Below are 11,373 nucleotides of genomic sequence, written 5' to 3'. Positions count from 1 at the left end.
TAAGCAAGCATGAGAGCATCACCTTGCTTTCGTTGTCCTTCAGTGGGTCTTGTTAGCATTTTGTATTGTTGCACGCTTTATATGTAGCAGCATTACAAGTGAGATCACTGCATTTTTCTTTTGCAAGGAAGCAATAGTGAAGAAGCGCACTCGTTTTCCTTGGCTTCCTGGCTTGAGATCACTTCACTCGTTGATATTTCCATTGGCTTCCTCCGGTGCTTTGTCCTTCCCTTTGTCTTCCTCCTTGGCTTTCTTCACCTCTGCCTCCTCTTTCTCCTTGGCTTTCTTTGTTGCGGCCTCCTTGGCCTCCTCTGCCTCCTTCACCTTGGTTGCCGCCGCATCCTCCATGGCCTGCTTGAGCACCTCAATGAGGCCTGTCAAGCACTCGTCGGGCTCCCTCTTTTGCTTCTTCCACATGGGCATAAGGTTCCCTGCAACGTCGGCAGGCGACATGTCTGTCTCCTCGAGCAGCCGCTAAATTTCCCCAAAGAGCTTGTGCTCGATGACATCTAGGTAGTTTATGGCGAGCACCTTGAATCCCTCGAAGCGGTAGTAGGACATCTCGATTTGCTTGTCCACTCCGCCCCTCCGGATCAACACCTAGTCCAGCTTCTCCTTGTGGTTGGTGGAGAAGATGATGATCCCCTCACCTCCGCAAGCAGACCACAGCCCGTCGATGAAGTTAAGCAGGCCTGAGAGCGTCACCTTGGTGACATCATCCTTCTCCGGCTCTACCGGTACCTTGGGCTTGTCATCATTGTTGGAGTCCTTGTCGCTTGCGGTCTTCTTGTCCTTGCTGCGTTTTCCGGTGAGGTTGACGAAGCGGTCAATGTCCTCTATGACGATGATGGACTTGCCTGTGGTCTCGATGAAGAGCTTCCGCAACTCGCAGTTGTTCTTGACCGTCGTGAGCTTGAGCTCATAGACGCCGTCGTCGAGGAAGTTGGCCATGGTGGCGATCATGGTGGACTTGCCGGTGTCGGGCGGTCCGTAAAGGAGGTACCCACGCTTCCATGCCTTGCCGATCTTGGCGTAGTATTCCTTGCTCTCCTGGAATGCCATGCATGAGGTCGTTGATGACGGCCTCATTCTCATCAGAGATCATGGCGAGTGTGTCAACGGTGGCGGGGTGCTCGAAGTGGACGTGGCTCCAGACGCTTTTGCCCCAGTAGGGGTTCGAGCTGCCGCTGGCATTGTTGGTGAAGAGGCGGCGTGGGATGTTCTTGACGGTGACAGCGCGACCCTCGCCGAGGATGAAAGGAAGGTAGGAGTCCCAGAGAAGTCGTCAAGGACATCCTCATGGTGGTCCCAGGGAAGTCGTCAATGACCTTCTCGTGGTCGTCAACAGAGACCCTGAGGTTCTTGTTGTCCTTGCCGAGCTCGGCCTTGAGCTTGGGCACGCGGTGGGCGCAGGCATCACTGAGGTAGGCTTTGACAGAGGGGAAGAAGTCAGCCGAGGAAGATGTTGGTCGCCACCACCGATGCAAGCCCCGCCCATCTCTCCACCATCGCCGTCATTACCGGACCTGAAGCTCCTCTTCATATCGTGTCTTGATAGAAAGCCGTAGTGACCTGGATTGGACTGTATGCGTGTACGTGTTGCTTATATAATGCTGAAGAGGAGGTGGTCGGAAGAGGAGGTGGCCCAGCGAGCGTTTAGCTGCTGCTACGCGGGAACGAGCACACCGCTCAGTTCGCCGTGTCCCGTGTGCGTTTTAGTACCACACCGCGCGTAAACAAAAATTAGTACCACACCGCTCGCTTTGGAGCGTACTTCGCAGTCTAAATAGTCTGGCAGCGACGCACATTTGGCCGATGACGCAAAGCATATACACCAGCTTGTTGGTTCAGGGTCTGTCGAGGCAAAAAGCAGTCATCACATACTTCTGGCCGGGCCAGCCCTTAAGTTGCTGTTAAGTCGTGCATGAGGCAGTGGCGGAGCCAGCGAATTGCCAAAGTCCGGGCATCTCGTAAGCTAAAATTTACTTTGGTCTATCAAACACGATAAGTATCATATATTTGAATAAATGTCATGTGCAATATATGCACTGATGTTTTTATAGATCAAAGAAGTAAATAAAAACTTGAATACAATACCAAATCAAATAACTCACCTAGTTACCACTTGCCTTTAGCCTTAATTGTTGGCGCTCTGCTACTGGATTTCTCTTGGTCATGCCCTTCAACGGGTTGAGCGCTCGCTGTCGGCCTGCCGCTGCTCATGTGGTTAGTGTCGACGCTGACGACCCAACGTCCGATCGAGCCAGAGTTGAATTCTCACTGGTGGTACAGGAGGATTCGCCGTTGTGGCGCCCGCGCTTGTGCTTCCGATCTTGACCGTCGCCCGCCGGATTCATAGCCGAGGCCTGGCCGCGTGTTATCTCTGATCTCTTTTGCAATCTTGCCGGCCGATATTAATCTGGCTGCCGGGTTCCGTCAGGCGACGGTCTGCATCGCGCCCTCACCGCGTCGGAGGCGCAGCCGCGCAGCAGATGGTAAGGTCGCGACTCCGATCTCGCGTTCCTGCGCACGAAAACGAACAGGCATCGATCGATTCTGCTTCAGTCCATTCATGGATCGATCGAGCAAACAAGGCCTACTGGTTGTTGTGGTCCATGTGATTGCTTAGCCAAACTGTAGAAAAATGCTCAGACTGGCCCAGTTAGAGAAGTTTACGTACTTTTCATCGTATTATGATGCCTAGGAAGGTTCGCTATAGTTTAAAAAATTGACAGGATGGAGCCCGGGCACGTGCCTAGGGTGCCCGTACGGTAAATTCGCCCCTGGCATGAGGGGGGCCAAAAGTATGGATTGGCCCTCAGTCTTTTTTTCCTAAGCCTTCACTTTTATTTTTTTCAAAGTACCAAGATCTATTATAAAAATGACCGATGCTAGGTGCCGGCTGGCCAAATTTTTTGGCGGGTTGAAGCGAAAAAATTTGTCAGTCCAGCAAAAGAAGAAGCCAACTCCAGCAAAATTGCATCACCGTTGCCGGCCACAACAAAAAAAACTCATTGGTTCTAGCTAAAGGAAACGCCAGTTGTAGCTCAAAATCGTGCCTGTTGTAGCATGTCGACTCCACGCCACCAAAAACGCACCTCGCTCTAGCGCGGGCTGCTGCCATTTGCAGCTCCTATGACCACCATCTCCAGCAACGACGGCTGTCGGGGTTGCAGCACGCAGCACTGCGTCGGGGGCGTAGCTCGTAAGTTGTGGCCTCGAGCTCGTCGGTGTTTGTTGTGCTCGTGACAAGACCGGGGAGTACGCGGCAGGCGCGGGGCTGGTTGCAGCAAATCCGGCGACGGTGGCAGCTCCATGGATGCGACGCTGGAGAGCAAAGGTAGGGCCATCGACACGGGGGAGCTGGAGGTGGGCGGCCGTCGACGCGGGGGAGAAGGAGGTTGGCGGTCGTCAGCGCAGGGAAGATAGAGATGCATGTGAGAGAGATGACGCAGATCAGCCGAGGAGATAAGGTACTAGTTGTGACATGCACGATTAGTTCGAATTGAGCGACACGAGCGGCTGGCGCAAAGTTGGGCCGGTCGGCCGTATACAAATGTTTCCCGATAAAAATTCGCTGGAAGTAGAAAGTATCTTAAACATAATAAATATTACATCAAGGTCTTTGGACCATCAAATGACCAACCGTCGGCAGAGCAACCCACTGAAACGCCAACTTCCCCTCTCTTATGTAAGTCTTTCCTTCTCTTTCAAATGGTTGAACTTCTGGTTCCTAATCACATTAGCTTGTGCACGTTGATGATGCTTCCATATGTCAGCCTTTTCTCGCAGCTTGGTGTCTCCTCCTCTTTCTCTCCCAGCTCTCCCTTCAAGTTGCCCACTGAATTGTCCAGCAAGCCATCTTCTCCTATTCATTGGACCTCTTAAACTGCTGGTAGTTGAACTCCATGGCCATCTGTTCCTGGGCATCCAAGAGGCAGTTGACATCGACAACTAACTTCTGATAGTTCTCCTCTAGTTTGCTTTTCTCCCGATTCAGATTGTTTTTTTTTTGAGAGTACGCCAAGAGCGTACCTAAGCTTTATAGAAGGGAGAAATAATTACAAGAGGCTTGTTTTGGCCATCACCACAAGTCGGCAAGGCCAACTAGACTCCCACTCCTATCCTACCAACACGACTACTCACACAAGTGTTGAACACTCCTTGCTCCTGCCGCTAGCCAAAGTTGCAGCTCTTGATGAATCTTCATGGAGAGATCCGCTTCCTTGCAAATGCCATGTCCACCAAAAACTCTCCCATTCCTTTGCTTCCAAATGTTCCAACAAATCAAAAGCACCAGCGAATCAAATCCCTTTCGATACGCCTTGGTGATCCGCTTCCGGACAGTTGGCCACCAATCCTGTAGTATATCCGTCGGCGAGGGCATCATCCGCATGTCGATCTTAGCCCACCTGAGGCATTGGAACCACACCTGCCTCGAGTAAACACATTGGAGCATTATATGCTCCACCGAGTCCTCCTCTTGATCACATAGAAAACAAACAAATGTAGCATCCTGAAGTCCATGCCGGAATCTACGATCGGAGGTCCAAAGTCTTTGCTGCAGCGCCAACCACATGAACAGTCTGCAGCCCAGTGGAGCCCAGCATTTCCACAGTCCTTTTGCGCAACCCAATCTGATAGACCCCTCGTTCATGATCCGGTAAGCCGAAGAAGCCGAGTACTGTCCCGAAGCCGACCACTTCCAAATCGCTTGATCCTCCCGTGAGGGGTCAAGCTCCACAGCATCTAATCTCTCCCACAGTTGGATGAACTGGACAAGCCCGTCCGTTGACAGCTCACCTTTGATGTCATTAATCCAATTGCTTGAGGTCAACCCATCCTTTGCCAACCGCCGGTTCACCGTTTGGGTTCGAACATGCGCTACCACCAGTGGTGCAATTTCCAAAATGCGAAGACCATGAAGCCATCTATCCTTCCAGAAGAGGATTTGACTACCATTGCCCAGAGTCCAATGCACCAAGCTAGTGAAGGCGGCTTGCATCTCCTTGTCTGCCGACATAGCCAGCCCTTGCCAAGGTTTGGAGCTGTCAGTACGTCTGAGCCATTCCCATCTGAGCCGGAGTGCAATCCCTTGTGTGTGCAAGTTCAACACGCCCAGCCCGCCAAGCTCCTTGGGTCGGCAAACCCTGCTCCAGGCCACTAGGCACTGTCCACCGTGAATCTCCTCTGAACCGGCCCAGAAAAACGCCTTACACCCTCTGTCAATGCTATCCAAGGCCCACTTCGGAGCGTTGGCCACGATAAGATGATGGATAGGCCTCGCTCTAACTATGCTGTTGATCAAAACCAATCTGCCAGGCCTAGTTATCAGACCTCTCGACCATCCTGGCAGGAAATTGAGCACCGCATCCACCATAGGCTGCCACTGGTTGCGAGTTAGTTGCTTGATCGAGAGTTGGAGGCCAAGGTATTTACACGGGAAAGTTTGAATCCTCCACGGTAGCGCTGCAGCAACTCTTTCGGTGTCTCCCGCACCCGGCCTGATCATGATTGCCGAAGACTTTTGATAGTTAATCTTCAGTCCCGACGCCTCTCCAAATATGTGCATAACTTCCTTAACAAAAGCCAGATCCATGAGAGTCGGCCTGATGAAGAGAACCACATCATCCGCATAAATCGATAGCCGTTAGACCGGAGAACATCCTGGCATCGGGCTTAGAACTCCAGCAACTTGTGCCTGAACTATGAGGGTCGACAGGGCATCCATCGCAATGACAAAAAGGAGAGGAGAGATTGGATCGCCCTGCCTCAAGCCACAAGCATGCAAGATCTTATCTCCAACGCTGCCATTCACAATCACTCTCGAACTAGCCGATGATAAAAGCGTGGCAATGAGCGATCTCCATTTCTCCGGGAACCCTTTCGCACGAAGCACTTCAAAAAGGAATGGCCAGGACAACGAATCAAAAGCTCTCGAGATGTCCATCTTAACCAGAACTCCCTTGGCTTTCCGTTTGTGTAGGTTCCTCGCCACTTGACGTACCAGCATGAAGTTGTCATGAAGATTTCTGCCCTTGATAAAGGCAGATTGATTAGGGTGAATCATTTCCTCCATACGCCCACACACTTTGATAGCTAAGAGCTTTGCGCAGATTTTAGGGATGCTATGCAGCAAGCTGATCGGTCTAAAGTCACCAATCTCTGAGGCATCCGGCTTTTTAGGGATTAGGGTAATCAGCGCCTTGTTAAATCTGCCAAAACCTCGACCATTGTCCAGCATGAACTTCTGAATCACAGCGATCACATCCCCCTTGATAACAGGCCAGGCTTTGTGGAAGAAAAGCCCAATGAATCCGTCCGGCCCAGGCGCTCTGTCAGCAGGCATGCCTTTAATGACCTCCCAGATTTCCTCCTCAGAGAAGATGGCATCCTGATCAGATAAGTTGATAGGCTCCATGTTCAGATATTGCAGGTCGATAGTAAAATCCCTCGCCTTCGCAGAGCTCAGAATCTCCTTATACGCCTGATGGAAAGCAGACTCCTTGCCATGTTGATCGGTGATGATCTGCCCTCTGACCGAGATCGCCGGGATGTAATTATGAGCCTTCCTCCCATTCGCAAACAGCTGGAAGAATTTTGAGTTTGCATCGCCCTCCCGAAGCCATTTAATCCTAGAACGCTGCCTGGCAATCGTTCTTTCCAGCGAAGCCAGGCCAAGCAGGGTTTTTTTCAATGTCCCACAAAGCCATCTCTCCTTAGCAGTCAGGCTTCTATCCTCCATGGCCTTATCAAACAGCTTGATGACCAATCTCGCGGTTGCCATTTGGATTTTGACATTGCCAATCTTTTTCTGCCCCCAAGCCATGAGGAATTTAGCGGTGTTCCTAAAGAGCTCATCCAGCCGCTTATACGGATCCGAGATGCCCGGCTCGCAGACCCAGGCCTCCTTGACTGCCTCCTCAAATCCATCTATCTTGGTCCAGAATACTTCAAACCTGAAGCGCCTGGGGGTGAGAGTGTGTTCCTCCAACGCAAGGTGCAGGGGGCAATGGTCAGAGACATTCGTTGACAGAGCTTGGAGCACGCAGCTTGGATATTCCAGTTCCCAATCAACCGAGACGAGAGCGCGGTCGATCTTGGTGAGGGTGGCAAGCTCTCGCTCATTGCTCCAAGTGAATTTGCGCCCATGTAGGAATAATTCTTTAAGCTCCATGTTATCAATAAAACGCCTAAATCGTCCCATCATTCTCCGGTCAATATTGGCATTGCTCTTGTCAGCAGCACAAAGGATGAGATTGAAATCTCCAATGACCATCCAAGGTCCCGGGCAAAGAGCACGCCTTTCCACCAACTCATCAAGAAAGGAAATTTTCTCCACGTCCTCCCGTGGCCCATACACTACCGATAGCCACCAGGGCGATCCCACCAGGGGGGTAACATAGCCCGTGATGAAGTGAGAGTCATTGACAAGGTTAGAGATGTGGACAAGGTTAGATTTCCACGCTAACAGTATGCCTCCACGAGTCTCATTGGCCGGGAGATAAGCAAAGCCATCATAAGCTGGACCAATACATTGCATAATAGTAAACCTGTCCACAACAGCCAATTTTGTCTCCTTGATACATATGATAGCCGCAGTGATAGAATCTACAAATTCTCTAAGGGCCTTCTTCTTGGCCGGACTATTAAGCCCTCTCACGTTCCAACACACCAACTCCACATTGGTGCCAGACATCTAGACGTCTAGCATCCAATAAGCACAAGCGGGACTGACTCACGCAGTGCCCACCATTGCCCCTCATCCAGCCTCTCCAAGTCCATGGGAATAGTCTTGCCAAAGATTGCTGCTATCGCTCTAAGCTGCCGCTCTTGAATAGGCGAATCAAACATTTCTTTTAGCAACCCTAAAGCACCATCCTGGACCGCAAGATCATCCTCTGCAACACCCAGGGTCTTGAGAAGCATCGCTTCAGCTACAGAGGTCTTTTGCTTCCTAGGCGCTGCAATGCTCACCGAGCGGGTGGTGCGTCTAGGAGTGCACATCTCCTGTCCCAACTGCACCCCTTTGACAGCTTCAATCTCCTTCAGAAGTGGAGGTGCTAGCTTCTTGAGAAAACCCGCACAAAAGGATTTAAGCTTTCCCATCGCCACTCGTTCTTTGTCCGTCAGGCAATGAACCAACTGATCTCCACCAACCGTACCCGGCAGCACGTTGTGAGCCAAGGGAGGCGTGGTTGCCATCACAGTCACGTTGCATGGGCACGTCACATCCTGCATGCCCGCTAGCGATAGGTTGCATGGCGGGGTCACGTCCATCAGTGGGGGAATCTCCTGGGGCCCGCCCACATGCACCAAAGCGGAAGAGGCCGACAAGATCTCATCCACCGGGGCCCAGCCCGCAGCGGGGGGGGGGGGGGGAGGGGGCAGCATCATCTCGGGTACTGGCCTCACCCCCACCCCCATCCTGCGACACCCAACCAATCCGCATCTCCTATGGCGTGCCAACCATTATTTTTGTCCCCAACGCGTCGTCGCACTCCACCCCCCGCGTCTCAGGCTCGGCAATGATTGCCCCAATCTGCGTGCCCGATGAACCCCCCACTTCCGCCTCGGGATCCTGAGGGCCACCGGCACAACCTCCTTCCAGACCCACCTCACCTTTGTCGGCTGCCACGGAGGGCACGACTACCTCTTGATTGGCCAACGACAAATGGATAGAGGGAATCCCCGGCACAACGGGCTCCACCACCGCAGCCGTCTCGGGTCCCACGCCTACTGGAGGCGTCACCCATGCCAGCACAGCTGTCTCCGGCACAGGATCCACAGTCACCAGCTGTCGTGGGGGCGTCGCTGTGGCCGGCGCCTCGGCCGCCACCGGACGGCCCCCAGAATCCAGAGCGCCAGCCGGGGAAGCTGGCACCACCAACGCCTGTCTCGAAGCACGGGGCTCATCGGGATTGTTGATCCGGCATGCCGGCGCTCCAGCCATCTACGTGCTGCCAGAACTAATCGCCGGCAGCCGCCAGTTGGATTCACCCAACCTGCCCATCAGAACTTGCCTGAAGGATCTGCCTATAGCTCCAACTCCGGACGCTCCAGCCGCACCACCACGGTCATCCCTCTGCTCGCGCGTCCAAGGCAGCACCTGGCGCTCCCCACCTCTAGAGAAGCCGCCAGATTCATCTGGTAACCCACTCTGACCGCTACTGCCGGAGCTCTCCAACCGACGCCAGTTCTCCGAGGCATTGAAGTCCCACATCCTGCCAATGTGAATGAGCGTCGAATATTCCAAGAATTGGCGAGACGAAGCACGCCACTGCCGTGCATCTTCCAACTCCGGCTCAGGGATCCACAACCGCTTGTCCACCGGAATATCATCCGGCTGCACACACCAGGCCCGCACCTTGAACAACGACAAATCCGATCTGTCCGCTGTCTCCGGCGCCAAGCTGTCAATTTTGCAAGCACTTCCTAGAAGCTCAGCAGCCGTATCACGAGACCACGCATGCGAGGGGATTCCTTCAATCATGAGGTCTACCCGCACCCTCATTGCCTTGGCCGTAGCTTGTGCCTGCCGCAACCAGGGCTTAAAGAACAGCTTGAAGTATCCATTGTCAACCGGGATGGAACGGAGGGCGATGTTGCGGAGCTCCGAGGTGGCAAAGACAATCAGGAAGTCCTCCGGCTGGAAGCGATGAACAGAGAAGCGGTGACGTGGGATCTTCAGTTGTGCCGAAATGGCCTCCGCCGCCTCCACCGACGGCCTCACACCTCCAATGTAAGCCACCACTGCCAGACGAAGCCGCCGTTCCATGTCCTCCATCTCCGGGGAGCGTTGGAGCACGCAGATGCCCCCCGAAGCAGCCTGGGCTGGTGGCCAAGCAGAGGACAAAGGCTCAGCCGCCGCCGGCGAGGGAGGCACCACAGGTACCTCCTGCCTGGGCGCCGGTGAGGTCTGTCTCCCAGCGCCAGCCAACACCACAGATGGATCCAGACGGCCCATCTTGGCCAGGACCGACCGGATCAGATCCCTCTCCGAGGCCGGGCTCCAAGGATGCTTGCATTGGAACGATTCATGGCCTTCTACACCACAGCGGTAGCACATGGGGCGGTTTGGGCAATCCTGCTTCTTGTGGTCGTCCCCAAAGCACTTAAAGCAGAGACCTTGCAGCTCGATCGGGAACTCCCTCCGCTCCCACGACGAGGACGGCGAGGGCGGCGCCCTACGAACAGACGGGCCAGCCTCCTGCTGACGCCGCAGAGCACGCCGACGGCGCCACATCGCCTTGCGGGTGGGCCTGGGGTGGCGGAACCCATCCACCGGCACCGCTGGAGGGACAGCCACCTGCTGGCTTGCCCCGCCAGAGGACGCCGCGCGACTGGATCCAGGGGACCCCGAGAGGCCCAGGCCGGAAACCACCGGCTGCGGCCTAGGGAACGCCGAAGAGACCGAGGGCGGGCTGGAGGAGCCAGCCGCCATCATCGGAGGAGGAGGCCGCCGCAACCAAGGTGGTCAGCGGCAGGGAGAGGTGGACGCCACGGCCGGAGTGGCCGGCGGCGGGAGCGGGGGCGAGAGAGAGGGGCGAGGGAGCGGCTCGGACGACCCTTTCTGATTGGATCAAAGGATCGATTCCTTTCCCCGATTCAGATTGTGAACTTGAAATGAACTCCCCAGATCGTCCCTTATCCTATATATCTTGCTCTCTTAAAGGGGCCAGTGCCTTCTCCATTGAGTCTGGCCACTCTAAACCAATCCACTAAATTACTCCATAATTATTCCTTCCTGCAAAATTATGAAAAAAAACATGGCAATAAGCTAAATGACTTAGATATGTTATAGTAAACTTAATTATAACTATTGACCAGGGCAATTATTTGAAACATGGTTAATTAAGCACTCCTAAACAATGAGCATTGAAATTCAGCAAAGAACAATGATCAATATACAATAATTGAAACATGGTTAATTAAGCACCGCCAAACAATGAGCATTGAAATTCAGCAAAAAACAATGATCAATATATAATCAACACTAAAGAATTAACACAATACAATCTCAATGAGCAACGAACAATTAACAAAGACCACTTTACAGTCAGACACCTTATTAAACTAATGAACTATCTAAACAACAAAACACTGAAAGTCAAACACTAAGCATGTAAACAATTAGCAAAGTATAAATCTCAATTAATTAATAACCACATGATTGCAAACATGCAACAAATTAACAGTACAATACAGATACCAACTAATTAAAATAAGACCACACTTACCAAATTTCTAAGCACACTTAACAAATCTAAATGAGCTTGAATTAGCACACCTTCTCAGCAAATGTGAGAATCCCTTCAAATGCAATGCATCTCTCCGAGGGCTTGCCTTGGTCACACAAGACACTCAGATATG

General features: G+C 52.8%; 1 protein-coding gene and 1 pseudogene across 1 annotated transcript; both read right to left on the bottom strand.

The window, feature by feature from the left end:
- Nucleotides 1-183: 183 nt before the first annotated feature.
- On the bottom strand, nt 184-1,285 carry LOC125528008 (AAA-ATPase At3g28540 pseudogene; annotated as a pseudogene).
- A 7,659-nt stretch (nt 1,286-8,944) lies between these two features.
- LOC147961888 (uncharacterized) lies at nt 8,945-10,452 on the bottom strand. The gene has a single exon (XM_087537044.1). It carries the CDS (start codon nt 10,445-10,447, stop codon nt 8,954-8,956), a length of 1,494 nt encoding a protein of 497 aa, XP_087393170.1. The 5' UTR covers nt 10,448-10,452; the 3' UTR covers nt 8,945-8,953.
- Nucleotides 10,453-11,373: the final 921 nt, after the last annotated feature.

The sequence above is a fragment of the Triticum urartu genome, chromosome 7A (genome assembly GCF_056163025.1).
Source record: "Triticum urartu cultivar PI428250 chromosome 7A, HENAU_Tu73, whole genome shotgun sequence".
In the NCBI taxonomy this organism is placed as follows: Eukaryota; Viridiplantae; Streptophyta; class Magnoliopsida; order Poales; family Poaceae; genus Triticum; species Triticum urartu.
This window is presented reverse-complemented; position numbering and strand designations above follow the sequence as displayed.

Excerpts from the sequence above, each read along its gene's own strand:
- LOC147961888 (XM_087537044.1), bottom strand. The coding sequence starts at position 10,447 with ATGATGGCGGCTGGCTCCTCCAGCCCGCCCTCGGTCTCTTCGGCGTTC.